The sequence below is a fragment of the Rhinolophus sinicus genome, linkage group LG04 (genome assembly GCF_036562045.2).
Source record: "Rhinolophus sinicus isolate RSC01 linkage group LG04, ASM3656204v1, whole genome shotgun sequence".
Lineage (NCBI taxonomy): Eukaryota > Metazoa > Chordata > Mammalia > Chiroptera > Rhinolophidae > Rhinolophus > Rhinolophus sinicus.
The window spans coordinates 5,467,744-5,487,629 of NC_133754.1; the positions used below are offsets into that span (position 1 = coordinate 5,467,744).

The 19,886-nt window shown below is 44.9% G+C and overlaps 1 protein-coding gene across 11 annotated transcripts in view; it reads right to left on the minus strand.

Moving 5' to 3' along the window:
- Nucleotides 1-19,886, minus strand: part of SLC25A30 (solute carrier family 25 member 30) — a 70,770-nt gene that overhangs the window by 8,024 nt on the left and 42,860 nt on the right. For 5 of the 11 annotated variants that reach the window (XM_074329305.1, XM_074329304.1, XM_019756971.2 and 2 more), the window contains 7 exons: nucleotides 11,262-11,384; nucleotides 9,385-9,532; nucleotides 6,353-6,447; nucleotides 5,367-5,452; nucleotides 3,576-3,671; nucleotides 2,518-2,642; nucleotides 564-702 (listed from right to left, as the gene is read on the minus strand). In XM_074329305.1, the coding sequence (XP_074185406.1) occupies nucleotides 564-702; nucleotides 2,518-2,642; nucleotides 3,576-3,671; nucleotides 5,367-5,452; nucleotides 6,353-6,447; nucleotides 9,385-9,532; nucleotides 11,262-11,331 (759 nt within the window). In that variant the 5' untranslated portion in view covers nucleotides 11,332-11,384. The other 6 variants (XM_074329306.1, XM_074329307.1, XM_019756969.2 and 3 more) reach the window with 6 other exon arrangements.

A 19,886-nucleotide genomic window follows, 5' to 3' on the forward strand; every position in this document is an offset into this window, starting at 1 on the left:
ACAAGAGGTGCTCAAAGTGGTTCCTGTCAGCGTCCAGACGCTTCTGATTATGGTGAACTACCCCTTGAGCAACGGTGACCAAAGTGTCCACCTGTATATAATTTTTTGGCACCGTGTGTGTGTGTGTGTGTGTGTGTGTGTGTGTGTGTGCGCGCGCGTGCATGTGTATGGGGGGCAGTTTCATGGATTGAAGTTATCTACTAGAATGCTAAAGATGAAATAAATGTGTTTATTTGACAATAATGTCCCTTCTTATTAATTATACTAACAAGGCTTACCACATTATTCCTGGCACTATGCTGTTTTGTAGGCATTATCTCAATTATTTTTACAATAACCCGATAGTATAGGTGCTGTTACTGTCCCATTTCACTTATGAGGAAACTGAAGTATAGCGTCTGTACCTTGGCCAAAGTCACACAATTACAAGTGACAGATCCACAAGTCTGCTTTGCTCTGAACCCTATGTTTTTAAATCATAAGAAATTCCTAAGAGGGTACCAGGGAAGCTAATGAGCTGGGAAGGAAGTCACAGCCCTGTAGAGATGGACATTCTTTCTCACCTGTAGCAGGCAATCCAGGGTACCTGTGTAGCCAGAGCACCTGCTGTTGCGAAGGGCTCTCTGGTTCATCGCACGTGTTCTCACAACATCCACAGGGTTGGAGGCCAGGGCACCCGCCAGACCGCAGGCGAAGCTCGAGCTGTGAAGACGATACCAACGGACAAACGTTCAGCACAACCGTCAAAAGCAGGACCAGCCTCCGCCCACACTATGTGCAAGGAATGCGCAACAGACGAACTGGATCAAACATGATCCACATCTACCAGCTGCACCACCTTCCCAAACACCAGCACTCAGGACACTGACTTAGAAATTCCAGCCTCAGCTTAGAGGAGCTTAGAGGTTCTGGAATGCCAAAGCCTCATAGAAACATGAAGGAACGTCCTCCCAGGATGGTCTATTCACCTATAAGCAGACATCAGAGGAATTTGGAAAATGTCATAACCACATTTTCCTTCGAGATTAGAGAAAGATTTCCTCCATGTAAATGCCCACCAGGGTCTCATGTTCTACGAAACCTTCAGTCTCACAAGATTGGCCACAGTTGGTATCAGTGAACTCAGAGCAGCATTGCTCAGCTTCAGCACCACTGACATCGGCCAGACAAGTCTTCGCTGTGCAGTCGTGTCCTGTCCTAAGATGCCCAGCAGCTGCCTGGCCTCTACCTGCTCAGAACAATAGCAACAGTCTGCAGAAACTGTCCAATGTCCCCAGGGGCAAAATCGCCCCGCAATGGATTCAAGTATGATACATCCACACTAACCTGCAGCTATCAAAAATAAATAAAGTCTGTATATATATTATTAAAGTTTTGAAAAGCAAGTAAGAAAGACAAATACTGCATGGTATGACTTATAAGGGACTCTAAAAAAAAAAAAAAAAAAAAAACCCCTAGCCAAACTCATAGAAACAGAGTAGAAAAGTGGTTGCCAGGGGGTAGGTGGTGGGTGAAATCAGGAGAGATTGGTAAAATGTACAAAATCTCAGTTATAAGATGGACAAGACCTGAGGTTCTAATGTATAACATGCGACAATAGTTGATGACACTGCATTTTATGTGTGAAATCTGCTAGGAACATAGAACCTAAATGTTTTCAGAAACATGAGAAAAAGGGTAAATAGGTAAGGAGATGGATGTGTGAATTCATTGTATGGGAGGGTCCTTTCAGTGTGTATATATATTAAATCATCATGTTGTATACTTTAAATATTTCAATTTTACTTGTCAATTATACCCAATAAAGGTGAAAAAAACTAAAATTAAAATAAAAAGCAAGGGAATGCAAAGCATGATCTTACTTGTGTAATAAAGTACATGTAATATACTTTTGCAGACATATTTGCATCTGCATAGAAAACACCTGGAAGGTACTTATGAAACTGTTAACCACAGCTACCTATGTAAGGACGAGGACTTTCACTTTCTCCTGGTTCACATCTGTATTGTCAATTTTCAAATATGAGAATGTATTTTTATAATAAGCTTTCTTTAAAATTGCTATAGATTTGGAGCAAATTTCCACCCTAAACTCATGCATACCTGAAATATTAATTTAGGGTGGCCAAATGGCTCAGCTGGTGAGAGCACAAGCTCTGAAAACAACAGGGTTGCCGGTTCGATTCCCACATGGGCCAGGGAGCTGCGCCCTCCACAACTAGATTGAAGACAACGAGCTGCCGAGAGCTTCCGGAGGGGGTCCGGATGGCTCAGTTGGTTAGAGTGTGAGCTCTCAACAAGGTTGCCAGATCAATTCCCACATGGGATGGTGGGCTGCACCCCCTGCAACTAAAGACTGAAAACAGCGACTGGACTTGGAGCTGAGCTGCGCCCTCCACCAGATTGAAGGACAACGACTTGGAGCTGGTGGGCCCTGGAGAAACACACGTTCCCCAGTATTCCCCAATAAAAATAAAAAAATAAGTAAAATATTAATTTAAAAATCCAGAAACATACAGGAAGTGGGTATACACAGTGTCCCCCATCAGGCCTGAGAGAATCAGGTGCTTCTTCGTGAGGTCGTAGACCGGCAGCTCCACACCTACGACGATAGCAGCCCTCTGGGCAGTGAGGGACACGCCCTGGGGAAAACAGTCAGAATGAAGAGTCAGACAGCTCTCCACAGAACAAGCCCTGCAGACTTGCAAAGGTTCTACTCCACAAACTATGGCCAATTTTTGTTTTCCTGCTGGTAGCAGAAACATAGAGTGACAGAGAAGACCAGTGTGAGAAGTCAGAAGCTCCAAACTTGAGTTCTGATTCTGTCACTAACTGTATGACCCTGGCCAGACCCTGGCCTGGGTAAGTCACTTCTCAGAGCTTCCAGTTTCCTTGTACGACAGAGAGGATTGACTGGATGACCTTCAGGGTCTATTCTATGAACTGATGAGTCATTTGAAGAACAAAAAATAGCACTCCATGCCAGTGCTGGCCTAATAACAGTCTTAACAGTCAGTCTTCACTTAAAAACCATGAATCCACATAGATCAAAAAATCCAACGGGGTGGCCGGTTGGCTCAGCAGTTAGAGCACAGTGCTCATAACACCAAGGTCGTTGGTACGATTCCCACATGGGCCAGTGAGCTGCGCCCTCCACAACTAGATTGAAGACGATAACTTGAGATAGACCTGATGGGTCCTGGAAAAACACACTGTTCCCCAATATTCCCCAATAAAAAAATTAAAATAAAATAAAATCCAATGGAACTGTGACCTAGAAACCCCTTCTCCATTAAAAAAAAAAAAAGCAATCAACGAACAAAAAAGTGCTCAACCTTCACAGAGTTTCTTACATATGAATTATTCAAAAGGTGCTTTCAAATCATGACATATTCCTTAGCTCCCCATTTTACAGGTAAGGAAGTTAAGGAAGAAGATTCCTTCAAGGGCACATGTCACTCTTCTTCACTTACTCCTTTGGGACTAAATAAAATGATGGAACTAGGAAAAATAAATTCAAAGAAGGAAGAAAGGGAAGAAGCAGCAGGTCAGCTGGAGGCATTTTGGGAGCTCACCTTCCACAGTCCTCTGGTTCCCTCCTGCTGGTAAATGTTGATGAAGTTGCCGATCATTCCCCCTTGAACGGTGCTGCTCTGGGCTTGCATCCGAATCTGCAGGTTATTTTAAAGATGAACATGAGAAGCAGAGCAGCACATGTCTCCCCCAGTGCAGATGTCTGCAAACCATTCAATCTGCTGTTTAATAACCATTAAAAGAAACAAACTGTAATACAAATATCACCATAATGCTGGTTTGAAATATCAGTAGGCTGAAAATGTATAAGGACTGGTTCTTAGTCACTTTGGTTGTAACAAAAAGCATCTGGTGGAGTCTAGAAAGTCCTGCACATAGTATGTGTTAAAAGGAAAATTTTTTTAAATAGCCTTGGGCAAAGGAAAGAAACTGGCCTACTTCCCGATAGGTTAGTAGGTAGGAAAGAGAGAAACTGATGGTAATTCTAAAGATTTAACATCTTGTATAAGAGTATCCAGTGTACTCGGCAGCACTAAGCACGGACAAGCATTTCTTGAATTAGCTACTCCAAGCCACTGTTATTTCCAACCAGCTGAACCAGAAGGTATGCAGGTGAGCCGGCCACGGGACGGCCACATGACACCCGTCACAGTCTGTTACACTTGAACTTACAAATGGACTTTACAACGGCCATGGAATGCACATGACCAAGATTCCAACATAAAAATGTTTGCTGTAGCTCTCTGCATTTTTAAGAATGGAAAGAATTTCTCACTAAAAAAATCGGTACCTTATTTTGCTTTAAGGAGCAAATACATTAACTTGTTACTGCCATGCTAGCAGGGCAAAATGAGCCCAAACACAGGAGCTGCCTTTCTGTAGTCTTAACACTCGTTTAAGAGATTAATAGTATGGATATTTTTCTCTGGCAATCTTCTTCCAACATGGGGTAAAATTATGGCCAAGGCACTTTCACTCATGTTGTACCTTCACCGTGCAGAAATGTAGTGTACTCAGCATGCTGGGGCATAAAATTCTGGTGCTTGTCAGAATCTGCTAGCTTGAAGGCTCTCTGAGGGCAGGGTTCTTGTCTTACTCATGTTGGGATTCTATGCACCAACTAGTGCAAGGAGGAAAGAAACATAGTGAATTCTGGTTAAGTAAGAGGGGAGAAAGGAGAGGGAGGAAGAAAGAGGAATATGTGAAAGGATTCAAAAACAGTTCATGCCTAATTTTTATTTTCTTTAGTTAGTTTATTCCCTGCCTTATTCCAAAAAGAATTTAAAAAGATTATATCCCTGGTATTGTCAACAAGGTCATCTCATATGTTATGTCTAATTGTGATAAGTAAATATTTCCATTAGTATTTCCTGAAATCAAATTAACAGGTAACATAGTGCATTCAGAAATGGTCATTAATGAGCAGACCTCTGTAAAACTTGAAACCCATATATTTTTAATGAACCAATAAAACAAGGGAGATTTTCAACGAAAATTAAAATTCACATGCCTCCAAGTCTAAATTGTTTTTTTCTGCCTAATCACCCAAAACCTCATATCTAAAACCAGATCTACTTTTGAGCTCATCTATCAGTGGGAAATCCACCTGGAGGATATTTACAAGTTAGAGCCTTCACGGCACTGAAGTTATAGACAGATTCACACATACAGATGTAATGAATCCCCAATGGGATTCCCTTTTAATCCCATCTATATCCGATGGGATTCCGGTTGGGTTGTGTATGTTACACTCGCAGATTTTCATTAGCTGAACATTGTTCTCAATAAGAAAGTGTGGAGTGTGCTGAGAAGGTACAGATGGCACTGCTTACTTTCAAAACATCAGTGGGATTGGCAATGGCTGAGGATATGACTCCAGAGAGAATTCCACAGACCACATTGATCAGAAGGGTTTCATCTGCAAACAAAGACATATGATTTGACTTTTCAGATATACAGAGCTCTTCACGTGAGTAACTCAAACACAGGTGAAACTCACTTATATAGACCACTGTTCCTCTTAAGAGAATGAAGAAATGAACCAAGTAATTTTAAAGGATGAGGACTTTTGCTGGCTAAAGGGATTCTGCTTAGCAAAATGTCTTGCAGTCTAGAAAGGAATGTGAACCATCACGCAAAGTGAGCAGCCATCTACCACTTCTGTGTGTAAATGCAAAGCACTGCAGTAGTTAAGAGGAGAGCTGTCTCGTAGGAGAATAAAAAAGATATACTCCTATGAGCTAATGTGGAGAGAAAGTTTCAAAGCACTTTAAGTCACATATATTTAATTTGAAGTATAATGAAGCACTTTCAAATCATCTTAGCTCCTGTTTACCACTCTCACATAGCAGTTGGCTGGTGCACGTCCCGTTGTAGAAAAAGACAAAGTTACAAGAAAAAAAAGACAAAGTTCTATGGATTAAAGGAAGGTCACACAGTCAACCAGCAGCAGAGTATCAGAACTCAGTTCTTAATGCTAAGAAATGTGTTCACTGCTTTCCTGAAATACAGGTGACAAGTCCTATGATCTTAGAAAATTTTAAGTTGGCTAGAACTGTAACAACATGTCCTCTACTCTAGGCATTTTAAAGATGAGGGTAACTCATTAAAATGGTTGCTCCTTTTAACTGTTACTCCCCAGAATTCAACTGATAACTCACTTGTTTTAAGCACAATTGATTTATACTTTATACCCAGAGTTCCCCTCAGCAGCAGTGGAGTCACAAATAAGCTGCAGAAAATCTGATACAAAACCACTTAAATAAAAAGACAAACAACCCGCCTCCTGTCTGCAAGTGGGACAGGATTCCCCACTCACCTTCCGGGCGCTCCACAAACAATCGCTTCAGGCTCTGGTAAGTGCCTATCTTGATGGTGCCATAGGAAGCCTGGCGTAACATCGCAGGGGCAATGCTGTAGAACCAATGGACAGGGACACAAAAGTGCTCAAAGTCACTGAGAATCCTCTGAAGAGCCACATACAGAAATACAATCACACATGAGCCTTCCACCATTAAACTGCACTAAGCAGATTTCTTAAAACGGAATATCCAACAACCAAAAAATTGTTTTTTTAAAATATAGGTACAATCCAAAAAAGATATAAATACTTGAGCAAATTATCAGTTCACTAAGTGAAAGCTCAGCCCCTCATATTTATTCTCAACGCAAATGTAAGTGAACTTGTGGTTCTATTTGCCTGTTCATGTTAAAACAACAGGGCTTTCCTGTCTAAATACGAAGCCCTGGTGAAACGGGGCCTCTGAAAGCATCTACCATTGTGGCACTGCTGCTCTGGTGCCCCCTCCTGCCTCCTCGGAGGCCCTGTTCTAGTTATTTCCTCTCCCTGCCATCACTCTGCCTGACCCAGAACCACCTGTGACATTTATACACCCAGCTCTCTTTCCGCACTCCGCACTTCCTTCTCGAGTTACAGTCTGGCTTCCCTCCTCCTCCTCTAGCAAAACAGGTGGCCAACTGACATCTTTGTTGCTAAATTAGATGATGCTTTTCAATGAGCATCTTACATAACACCTTGCAGTGTCTGCTACTGCCCACGCTTTGTCCTACTTGCAGCTGTCTCCTCCCGCGGCCGCAGCCTCCTGCCTGTCCTCAGGGGCTGGCTCCCCAGGCTCCTACGCTCCTTCTCTCCTTGCTCCACGCTGCCGGGTGAGCTCCTCTCCTCCCATGGCTTCAACTACCGTCTAAAGACTGACGACTCCTAAATTCACGTTTCCAACACCAATGCAAAGGTCCATGTGCAACTGCTTCCGAGAGTTCTCAGTTCACATGTCCTGCACCTACTTCCAGACCAAATGACCACGGAAAGAGTCTCAACTACTTACCTTCCCTGGCCTAACAATCCCCTCTCCCTTGTGTCCCCCACCAGGGAGTGGAACCTCCATCTACAAACTGGCCAAAACCAGAAATCGAGACTTCAGGCATGTTTCTTCCTCCCCCACCACCCCCGTCCTACATTAGGTCAAATAATGTGTCGACCCTATGCCCTAAGGAGCTTTCTAGACAGTCTTTCCTCTCCATTGCCAAGGCAACCCTCACATCAGGTCCTGGGGACTCTGCCTGCTCCGCGAGGGCCTCATTCCAGGGTGACCAGCCTGCAATCCTTTCTCCCCGTGGCAGGCAGGTGTCTTTTTACAGTGGAACCTAAACCACACACGTCAGTCCTGCTACTCAAAGCCCTTCCATGGCTCTGTCTGCCGCAGGGCAGAGGAGCCCGTGAGTGAAGCGGCCTGATCCAACAGCACATCACGCTCTGCGAGAGGCAGGGGTTGCGGTGAGTCAGAGAAAGCTTCCTTAGCTCCAGTCGCTGTGCTCACAAGAGTACGTGAATGCATGTGGGCCCAGTGTTGGTTTCTCTGGAGAATATGGAAGCCCAGGCCTTTATGCGCAATTCCTCATGTTTAAAGTATTAGCTCATGAAAAACAAACTCCTTTGGGGACTGGTGGGTGGAAGGGCTGAGGCTCCAGGGGGGGCCTGTGGTGGACGGGACAGAACCAAGGTGCTCACGGCCTCAGGCTGTCCTGTCCTAACCCCACGACCACGACCGCTCCCTCTTCCGCTCTTCTCCAGCTCCGTGCTGTATCCATGCTGAATCACTCGCTCTTTCTAGAATGTGCCATGCTCTCTTGCACATACTGGGTCTGTATGAGCATAGTTCCTCTCTAACCACCGGGCTAACTCCTCTTGATCCTTCAAGGTCAGAGCCGACTCCGGGATCCAGCGGCCTTCCTGAAAGCCCGCTTCTGCCCCCTCCCCAGTCTGGGGCTGATGCCTCTTCCAGACTCTAGCACCTACCAGGCTGCACTGCCATCCCCTGTGTACTCATCTGCAGCCCTCAGTTATCAACAGTTCCCTCGGGACAATATGCTGCTGCTGTCTCCCATGTGACCCCCAAAGCCATCCTCACCCTTCTGCTCTGCTGTGCCCTGAGAGGCCGCTGCTAACGACCAAGGCACCCAGTCTCCCCTGCTGCTGACTTTCAGGCGGATTCAGCCAGTAGAGGATGGGAAGGTGAGAGGGAAGGAGGGAGAGGGGAGGGAGGGACAGAGAGAGGGGGGAGGGAGAGAGGGAAGAAAGGAGGGGGGAAGGGGAAGGAGGGAAGAAGGGAGGGGGAAGGAGAAGGGAGGAAGGAAGGGGAGGGTAGAGATGGGAGCGGGGAGGGTGCAGGGGAAAAAAGCAGGTATTTCTTCTGCTCCCCGGGCACCACCAAAGGCTCCCTAGACAACTACTGTCTGCTCCCTCCTGGCTCCAGTTGCTCTGCTCAACTCTTCCTGTCCTTTGGCTGGCAACGATTTCTCATTTGCGAGTTTCTAGGTACCTCATTTGTTCCCTTAACCTTTAAGTCGCCCCTTCATTAATGTCTCTTCAATCAAAGCAGCCTGCTGAACTGTGTCCGGCAGGGACTCTGGGGACATAGGCAGGACCCTGTGTGCGTCACGAGCCTTCCAGAGCCGACAGCACACTGTTCATTCAATGTCGGACTAACAAAAACTGGCTCACTGCAATTCTTCCCCATGGAGAGATACTCCATGATTTTCATTATGGCAAAAACCTTGATAATCAGAATAGCCAGGGGAAGGGCTATTTTCAGAGATGAAAACCAAATTACAGTTTAAGCCGAGTGTAATTTTGTATTATTATTTGTATTTGATTATAATAAAAAGTTTCACCACCACATTTGCTACATAAAATGCACATATAGAAAATAAAGTTGACATATTACTTGTTCTTTTCAAATGCGCCTCAAACTTTCACTTTTTCTCGATGAAGTCTTAACCTGAAGTCCATTCTGAAAGGTCAGCAGCGAAAGAGAAATACAGGTCACTCACCCCGAATACAAGGCCTTCAGGCCCTCTTCCCGGCCGATCCTCACCAGCGCGTGCAACATGCCTCGGTAGCGGATCTCCTTAAAGTGCGCGTCGCTCTTCTGGCCCTGAATCTGCAGCCGGGTCTTGGTTAAATCAATCGGAAATGTACCTGGGCATTTTAAAGAAAGAAATATCTCGCTTAATAAAAAGGAATTCCACTAAATAAAGGCCACGTAGGGACAGATTACTGAAGAAACATTGAGACTACAATGTAAACTAGGAAACAATTAAGAAATGGCAGATACGTCTCAATCTTTTTTCTATTTAGAAAAATTGGGAACCAAAAGATCTTTTTTAAAAGGCATGAATACATTTTCCTCTCTTTGTATTTTTATTTATGTTTATGTTATTCTACATAAGGAAACTGCATTGCTATAGAAAGTAAATACATGAAATGAATTAGGCAACTAAGAAAAATACATTTTAAAATATGTTGTTTTTTACATATGTGAAGGCTAAAACTGGGTTCAATATGCATGAAGAGAGGTAAGTTCATTTTCTAAGGAGTTTCTCACTTTGTGTTCTACAGTCTAAAAGTAAATCTGCTAACGCAGGTGAAATGTTTAATACAGAGCCTAACAGTCCACTCAAATCTACAAAGCTCACACTCAGTAAATGTCATGTCAGCGGGAGGACCCACGGGCACAGGGAACATGGCGGGGGGTGGGAGGGGTGAACGCGCCTCAAGCCCTGGGCCCTGGGCCCCATGGGCAGCCTCCATCCCAGGACAGCAGTGACTGAGCCCTGGCAGCAAATTAAGTGCCAGGCCCAGCACCTGGCACTCGGCAGCTGCTCAAATAGTGCTTCTTGAATGAATGATTCCAGGGAGTAAACAAAAGAATAAACAGGATCTGATGGGGACCTCAGCTGATGAGGAAGTCACCCAGGAGACCGGGTCACGTGCATAGGCAGGAAGTGACTGCACGCCAGCCAATGGGATCTGGGCAGGGAAGACCTTGGAGCTCCTCCAGCTTTTTTGTTTTGTTTTGTTTTGTGTGTTTTTTTAATTGGGGAAGGGGAACAGGACTTTATTGGGGAACAGTGTGCACTTCCAGGACTTTTCTCCAAGTCAAGTTGTTGTCCTTTCAATCTTAGTTGTGGAGGGTGCTGTTCAGCTTCAAGTTGTTGTTCTTTCAGTCTTAGTTGTGGAGGGCGCAGCTCAGCTCCAGGTCCAGTTGCCGTTGCTAGTTGCAGGGGGTGCAGCCCACCATCCCTTGCGGGAGTCAAACCGGCAACCTTGTGGTTGAGAGGATGCCCTCCAATCAACTGAGCCATCTGGGAGCTCAGCGGCAGCTCAGCTCAAGGTGCCATGTTCAATTTTAGTTGCAGGGGGCGCTGCCCACCATCCCTTGCGGGACTCGAGGAATTGAACTGGCAACCTTGTGGTTGAGAGCCCACTGGCCCATGTGGGAATGGAACCGGCAGCCTTCGGAGTTAGGAGCACGGAGCTCTAACCTCCTGAGCCACCGGGCTGGCCCTCCTCCAGCTTCTTTACAGCCACATGTGCTAAAGGTGGGGGGGCAAAGTGGAGAAAAGGACCAGGAAAACTGGGACTGATGCAACCAGAACTGATTCATAAACTTATGTCTGGTCAACAGATTCACCTTTGTCCCCAGTAAACTTTGAACCCTAAAACTGCAAGTTGCCAAAATGACTATTTTGTCTTAAAAGCATATCAAAAGAAGAAGGAAATTGTGAATTGTGAGATTAGCTTCCTAATGGCACATTCTGTGCTTGGACTCCATTCCCATCAAACACCCAGCCATGACCTTGGGTTTTAATCGTCACACGCAGCAGGAAAATGGACCTGACTCCGCTCCGGGCTCGGGGCTGCTTACCACACTCCGCCGTGATGGAGGCCAGTCCCCCGTACACAAAGGGCTTCCAGTTGAGGGCTGACATTGTCATCGCTGTCCCTTCTCCTCTGATTCACAAAAACACAGCCTCCAACATGCTTTTTCCTGGACACAAAAGTAAGACGTTTCAAAGTTGGAACTTCTCACATAGGCAGTTCCTTCTGTCTCATTTGGAGAGCACTATGAGACGCTGCCACTGCCAGGAGCCTGGGAGAGCAGCCCTGCCTTCACAGAGCACAGCAGCCATCTCCTGAGCCCCTCAGCACCGCTATTCTCACTGTCTCTGCGCCTGCCTCTCACGCAGGCCTTCCGCTGTACGTGCCCAGGGAGCACGATGGAGCCTACGCCCTACGTCGTCCTTCTCATCGCAAATCTGTTCTTCGGTTGCTATTTGTCCTTTGTCCGTCACTGTCTGAAGTGAGCGCCTCCCGGGAGGCACTAGGATCCATCAGGTACCTGGAGCAAAACATGCTGCAGCCCATTGTTCCAGGGGGAACAACGTGCCTTAAAATTACCCCGACGCACTTGTAGTTCACACGCTATAGATGTCAGCTCTCTTCTCTTACCCAGCGAATGCTAACAGCTGGGAGGCAGCTCAGTGTGAAGGAAAGAGGCGACCTCCGGGGTCAGGGCCACCGCACTTCCTTTCAAGGGAAGTTCCATTAACCTCCAGGTGTTTTTCTCCATCATCATCACCACCACCATCAGCAGCAGCAGCAACGCAGCCAACAAAACCAGTTAGAGGGAGAACCCATACTTTAGTCACCAACCCAAATAAACTGCCTAGCTTTCGGACCTATTGTGGGGATTAAATACATACATTTTTAAACTAGCACAAAAACGACACTCAACAAGTGTTGCCTTGCCCCCTCCTGTCCCGTACTAGGACCGGTGCACTGGGACACGGCTTCGCGTGCCTGCCACAGCGGGTCCCTACAGTCATTGTATGAACTGCTGCTTCACGTCAGTTGGTACGTCTGGCCTCGTGTCCATTAACAGGAAACACATACAAGTTAACACACTTTGGTGTATATACGATATACTATAATTACTGTTGGTGCAAAACAAAATTCCTAATTTATTGTAGTCATCACTGGCAAGCAACATGCCCAACGTCTCTACTTCACATGTTTCAGGAGTTTCCCCAAGTCGCCATGTCCCAGGAGGGGTTTACCACAATCACAACTGCCAAGAATGTCAGTTCTCAACAAGGCCAACAGGCCTGCTTAAACTCAAGGAAAACACAAGGAACCCAGAGGGGACCCCAAACAGACCTGCCAATAGCTATTCCTCATGTATGGACATCACGCAAACTCAGAATGGTTACAATGAGTGAGGCCCCCTAAGCATGGAACTTGAAAATCACCATATGCCTTATGTATTTTAGTACCAAAAACAAGCCTTGCCCCTAAAAACTCATCTCCCTATTACCCTTGAAAACATTTAATAATATCTGTACTTAACAAGGTCTTAGTCTTATTAAATTCGTAACTAATGTAATGAGTAATTCTGTACGTTACAGACTGTAAGAGACAATAATAAATCCTATTAATTCATTTACTATCCAATAGTACCTTCCTCAACCCATTCTTGGATTTTGCTGAATCCAAGTTAAAAAACAAAACAATAACTACATAACAATGACATGCGGCCATACTGTCACTTGCCATTACAAAAATGTTCAGTATAAATGATTTCAATGGATTCTTCCCCCCCTCCCCCCCCAAAAAAAAAAAAAGTTTGGGATAGGAGGACCGAAAAACAGTCCACAAAGCCAAGTCTCACCTGACGGGGGCAGGGCTGGCCTCCAACCCCAGCGTTCTGATTCCAAGTGCAGCGTTCCTTCTGCTGCCACCCAAGGCTGTACGCGATCATAAAAGAGTGATAGCATTTTAACTAAGGAGAAAATATTACTAACAGCTTCAAAAAGGTACTACTGATAAGATGCATCTCATAAACAAAAACGGGCTTAATTTAAGAGAAAAGTCTTAAGAGAAAATATAATATTCAGAAGGTAGATAGTCAATCTAAACAGGGATAATTTATTTTTCCAACATCGTAACAAAGACAGCGTTCATATGACTTTTTTTCCTGAGTATTTTTACTGGGTTGAAATTCACATACTACAAAATAAACGATTTTAGCAAACACTTTGGTGGCACTTACTACATTCAGTGTTGTGCAACCCCACCTTTATCTAGTTCCAAAATATTCCCTGAGCCCACAAGGAAACGATTCCACAATTGCTCCCCGTTACCCCCGCCCCTGGCCTCCATGTGGTTATTTCTTGGGGTGATGCTCACTATGTCTCAGGCATCTGACGGAACAGAGAGGGCTGTAAGCTGGTGCACAGCTTCCTAAACATCCGGACACCAGGGTACCACCTACAGAACAGGATCTCAGGGACACCTTACGCATGTGTGTTGTTAGAAAAATCAGTGGGCTAAATAAATGATGGCTGAGTCACACCGTGGGATACTTATCACTTAAATTCCTGTTTGAAGTAGTTAATTCCCGAAGGTGACAACATAGTTCATTCTTCTTTTTAATCATCTTATGCAGTCAGGATTTTTTTGTCTATAGTGAATATATGTGTCTACATAGACATATATGTAGACACACACATACACGCAAAAGATATCCTCCAAAATGGCATCAAAAATTTATGGGAAATGGGATTATATTCATCTCTTTAATTTAAAAACAAAACATTTTTAAAGACTATACTGTCATGTGACCTTACACCATCTCACTGATTAACTTCCTGGTTTCTTGCCACTACTTTTTTGTTTTGCTAGTTTAGTTTTAGTGAGATTTGGCTACTTTTTCTTCTGTTGGTTTTGGTATTAAGTTTTTACTTAGATTAAACCCCAGAAGTTCTGGATTATACGCATCTTTAAACACTCAAGCAGAGCTCAGAATTGTTGTGGAATTGTCTCCCCATGGTTTTAAATCACGTGGGCTGGAGCACACACCCGTCAGTTCCTATTCAGAGGTACCACACAACAGACGTCTCTTCCACAAACGAGTGTCCACTCCTGCACCCTGGTTAAACCAGAAGAAAATCCTTCCTATCCAATCACAATTTTAAAAATTAGCTAGGAAAAGGGTTAAAAAGAAATTTGGGTTCTTTTCCTTTCTGAATACAAGACTAGATCCCTGAGCAACTAAGACTACTGAGTCTTCCCAAGTTCATGTTCAGTGAGTCAAAGAATACTTGGGCTTTAAGTAACAACCAGAGAGCATCAGTAGTTGGTCAAATATCCAAACGAGCAAAAGTTCTAGCAAAGACTGGAATTTCCAGTAAGCTACACTGACCACAGCCAGCTGTGACAGGGCTTCTGTTATCTTAGGCTGAAATCTGTTCAGTAAATGAAACCATTTTTGTTTTTGAGCTGTCGTTAGACAGGTTCTCCTCCACACACATTCCTTAACTTCTTAGCACAATTTTTGGGGAAAACCCCAACTCTACTTAAGTGCCACGACTGACAGGCCAACAGTCAGAGAGACTCACGTGTCCTTAGCAATCACGAGTGTTTGGGACGCATCTCAGCCCGAGGTCCTAGGAAGGGATTCCAACTGGGCACAAATCCCAGGGTCAGGTACAGCAGCGCTGTCCTCCACTTCCCACTCTGCACTGCTCCTCAGACCGACCCTCTGGCCAGACTAAAACCCAGTGCTCACTTCTCTTTGCTGCCTCTGCACACAATACGAACAATCGCCATTGTTCTTGAATGGTAGGTCAGGCATTGCTGTATGTTTTCCACTGAAAGGATTTTATTGACTCCTTTCAAGTCTATGAAATAGGTATCATTATCCACATTTCACAATTGAAGAAATACAGCCTGAGAGGGAAAGGGACTTTCCCTAGTCACACAGCTACAAAGCAAAAGCTATTGTCCAAAGACTTAAAAACCATGGTGGGTGGGAAGGTTAGGAAATCTGAACGTTCAGAACAAACTGTATTTCCTGCAGGAGAAACACAAAACTCTCTACTAAACAAAAAAAGAAAAAAAGTGTTTCCTGAGTGGAAATGTCTACACGAATTAAGAATTCCAAAGGATTCTCCCGACACTTAGGAAACACGCTGTTACATATGCTCTCAACCACATTTTCTCTCACTGAGCACTTATTTCTCCTTACCTTATTTGCACAGCTGCAAAGAGGTAATTAAACTTAGTAATTGCTACTGGAACTTCTGAAAGCTTTCCAAGTTTCCCTTACACATTTACTTCTGGGTAAGTTTTCTCCGTCTGACTTGTTCCCGCTTCAGTCTGCGGTCTTGTAACCAGTCTCTAAACTTCGTATGTGCTCATACATCTTTGTTCCCCGCAGTACTGCCTTTCGTGGACTTTTCCTATTTCATTCTTTTTACAAGGTACAGGACGAAAAATAAGCTCATCACAGATTTATGAAATGTGTAATTTAAAAGGAATCTGGGAAATCGTGTCTCTTTTCGCATGAACGAGCCCACGGTCACAGACCGTGGCAGCCGCAAAGCCAGGACCAGAACTCATGCCTTTCAACTTTTCTCACTACGTGAGGACGAACCTGGGCTCCGCGGCCAGTGGCCACATCGTTTCGCCGTTCTTGCGCAGGAACAATGATGCCGATCATTGTGACCGTTTGACACGAAAATGCGCACACCCAGAAAGACGCTCAAACCCGGAGCTACAATGACTTCCCGAGCAAATTAATCCAGCCCGTCCTTGCGAACGTGAGCCGACCCGGCGAGTTCCAGGAGCCCTTTCCCAGCGCCGCAGCTCGTCTGTGCGGGGGCCGCGCACTGAACCGAGCGCGAGTGGGAGGGATGCCGAGGCCGGCGACACACACCGCGGGGACAAGGGCGCACACGCCCAGATGCCAGACGGGCCTCGACTTGGGTCTCAGTGACGCGGGAGCAGAAGTCACCCCACACGGCCCGCCACGCGATGCCGGCCTGGAGCCTGACCGCTCGCGGCGGGGCCGAAACCTCGCGCCCCGCTTAGCCGGGCCCTGCACGCGAACCCGAGCAGAACCCGCCGCGCCGAGGTTCTCCGGGGCCGCAGCCCCATAGTTCCAACGCCGAGTCCCTGGCGCCCGGAGGGGTCAGCGCGGGCTGGTTCCGGGCGCCGCGGGGAAGGACCGGCCGCAGGAGCGCCGACCCGGAGCAGGCGCTGAGCGGCCAGCGCGCCTCAGCTGGCTGGTCAGGAACTTACCCGGCGGCGCCTCCGACCTGCACCTCCTCTGACCCAGGAACTCACCCTGGTTGCAGGGAGCGGCGCTGCGCGGAAGCTGAAGAAAAGGCTATGAAACGGCAGGGGTGGCCCAGAAGCCCGCGCGCAGCCCCGCCCCTGTTCCGCCCAGGCCCCGCCTCCATCTCGGCTCCCATTGGCCGTTCCTGACTTGGCCACGCCCAGGCTACGCCCACGGCAGCTTACGGCAAGCTCGCGATGGAGGAGAGGGACACCTGGGAACCGGCTCCCCACTGGCGAGGATGGGAATTGCAAGTGTCTCAAGAGCCTCCTGAGGCCTCTGGAGATGGACTCTGGGTGAAAGAGAAACTTAGGGACCTACTGAGAGCCACGGAAAAGGAGCCTTCTCAGGATGCTGAGTCTTTGTGTTCACTGAACCTCCGCTTCAGAACTTGCGCTTTTTAAACAAGTGTTTTGCATTTTTCAATTACAGTCAAAACTCAGTATTACATTAGTTTCAGGTATACAGCATAGTGGTTAGACATTTACATAACTTACAAAGTGATCGCTCCGTAAGTCTAGTATCCACCTGGCACCACACATAGTTATTACAATATTACTGACTATATTCCCTGTACTGTACTTTACACCTCTGTGACTGTTTTGTAACTCCCAATTTGTGCTTCTTAATTCCTTTCACCTTTTTCACACAGCCCCCAAGCCCCAGCCAACCTGGCGAATATCTGTTCTCTGTATCTAAGAATTATGTTTGTTTTGTTTGTTTCTTTTGTTCTTTAAATTCTACATATAAGTGAAATCATATGGTATTCATCTTTATCCATCTGACTTGTTTCACTTGGCATAATACCCTGTAGGTCCATCCATGTTGTCGCAAATGGTAAAATTTCATTTTTTAAGGCTGAGTAATATTCTATTTTATATATGTATCACCTTTTCTTTATCCAGTTGTCTATCGATGGGCACTTAGGTTGCTCCCATATCTTGGCTAGTGTAAATCATGTTGCAATGAATATAGGAGTGCATATATCTTTTCAAATTAGTGTTTTGGATTTCTTCAGATAAATACCCAGAAGTGGGATTGCCAGGTCCTAAGGTAGTTCTAGTTTTTATTTTTTGAGGAAGCTCCACACTATTTTCCATAGTGGCTGCACCAATTTTGCACTTTTTTTTTTAAACCTAGCTTTTTAGTTTGAAAATTTATAAGCTAACCAGAATTGAAAGAATGGTACTTGAACAGTATAACCTTCACTAAATGTTCACATCTCACAACAATTATGTTCTCTCTCTTTATGTAGGTGTTTTGCCCCTGAACCACTGGAAAGCTGCAAACAACACTGCTTCACCTCTAAATACCTCATCATTATCATATGCAAGAAATTTAATACCACTTCAGTCATATCATTCAGTATATCATCCATATTTAACTTTCCTTTGTTGCCCCAAAACGTCATAAACACATACGAGTACACGCACACATTTTTTTCAATTCAGGATCTACCCAAGATTCACTTGCTGCATTTAATTTCACGCCTCTCTATATAAACTCCTTTAGTCTACTACTCGAGTACCAGGACACTCACTTAAAAAAAAAAAAAATCTTTCAAAACTTTGACATATTTGAAAAGTCCAGGCCAAATGTCTTGTAGACTGTGTCAGTTTGTATTTATTGAATTGTTTCCTCATGATTAGATTCAGGATAAACTTTCAAGTAAGAAAAGTAGGTGATGGTGTACTCCTGCAGGGAGGCACGGTGTCGTTTTGCCCCATTATCCACGATGCCAAGTTTGATCACTTGGTGAAGGTGTGGTCTGGCAGATCTCTCCACAAAGATACCTCTCCCGCTCCGCAACAGATAGTATATGTGGTGATAGGCTGAGACCAGGTGAGTATTTTCACCCAGTGGGAGTAGCACACACTGATAAACACTGATCACATTGGTTAGAAGGTAATTTTCTATCATTCCTTCTTTTTTTAGCAGTCATTCTTGTCTAAAGAAGAGTACCCTCCCCCTTTTTCTCCTTTTCTCTTTTTTTCTTGTCTCCTCCTCCTCCTCCTAGATTCTTTTTAATTCACTGATTTTAATCAAATACCATTATTATTATTATGGGTGCTCAAATTGCCCATATTTGGACCGTGGAATCACCCTCCTTTCTCCTCACATATATCCTATCAATCTTTGAGTACTTCCTTGCTTTCTGACACAAGACCTACTAGCTCTCATTGCATTTTCTCTGCCTTAGCTGGAGAAATCATAGTTCCTTTTAGTAGAAAATGGCACTTAGAAAATTAGATCTGAGTACTTGGTGTGCTCATTGCTTCTGGGATAGAATTTCTTCTACGTCCTTTCAGTGGACAAAAGATATTCATATAGACATGGAGACAAAACAGTAAACAGCATACCCTTCACCCAGTACTGTTTTAAGTCATGAGTTCATACTGGTACCTCCAAGTCAAAATCCAGCACCACACGGTTCATTCTAATCTTCCCCTTTCCATAGCTTCCTTCTCCCATAGTGAGAACCCTGGTGCATGTCAGCACCAATAGATTTACTCATTTATTCTATCCTACAACAGCCACAAAAGAGTTGAGACTTACACACCAGGACTACCACCAGCAACAAACCTTCTAAGTTGAAGATTTCTTTGCAGTTCTTGTTATCTTCATATGAGAGAGAGGAAGAAACTTTCTTCTACCCTCAACAATGTTTTAGCTGGTCTAATCAAATAGATATGAGACAGATTAGCAAGAGAAAATGACCAAATTTAATTACATACATATGGATGGGAACGCCACATACATGAGAGAGTAAGGGACCCTATATACATGAGAGGTTCAAAAATAGAAAGGGAACATGAGATAGATATGGCATTCTGAGCTAAGGATGAGGTAAGGTATCTTGGGCTTCAGAGGGGAAGACGGCCATTGCAGGACACAAGAAGAGGAGGTGTTCAGTAATTAGAAGTTTGCCCCGCCCTACAGATAGGTCAAAAGAGGTCATCTCCCATACTGTCTTATTATGGTCAAGGTCCCTAATTCAAGCTCTTCTGGGTAAATGTACAGGGGTGAGGGACACAGAAGTTTCTCTTGAGCCTTCAGGGTCTTGGTTGCCTTTAGCTCTAAATAATCCACATAGTACAGAGACACATCTTGGGGTGACTTGTTCTGAACCCCTACAGATGCATCCTTCCAAATGATGTACTGTTAGTGTTCAAGTTACTTAATTTTCTTTTTCAATGTGGTTATTAATTTGATATATCATGAGATTAGTTTTCATTTGCATCAGTTTTAGAGTTGCCTTTTTCCTCCTTTTTATTCAATTTCATTTTTTGACTGAATAAAGCATTCACATGGTTCAAAATAAAATCTTACAAACGCTATAGTCCGAAGACTGCCATTCCCTTTCCTGCACTC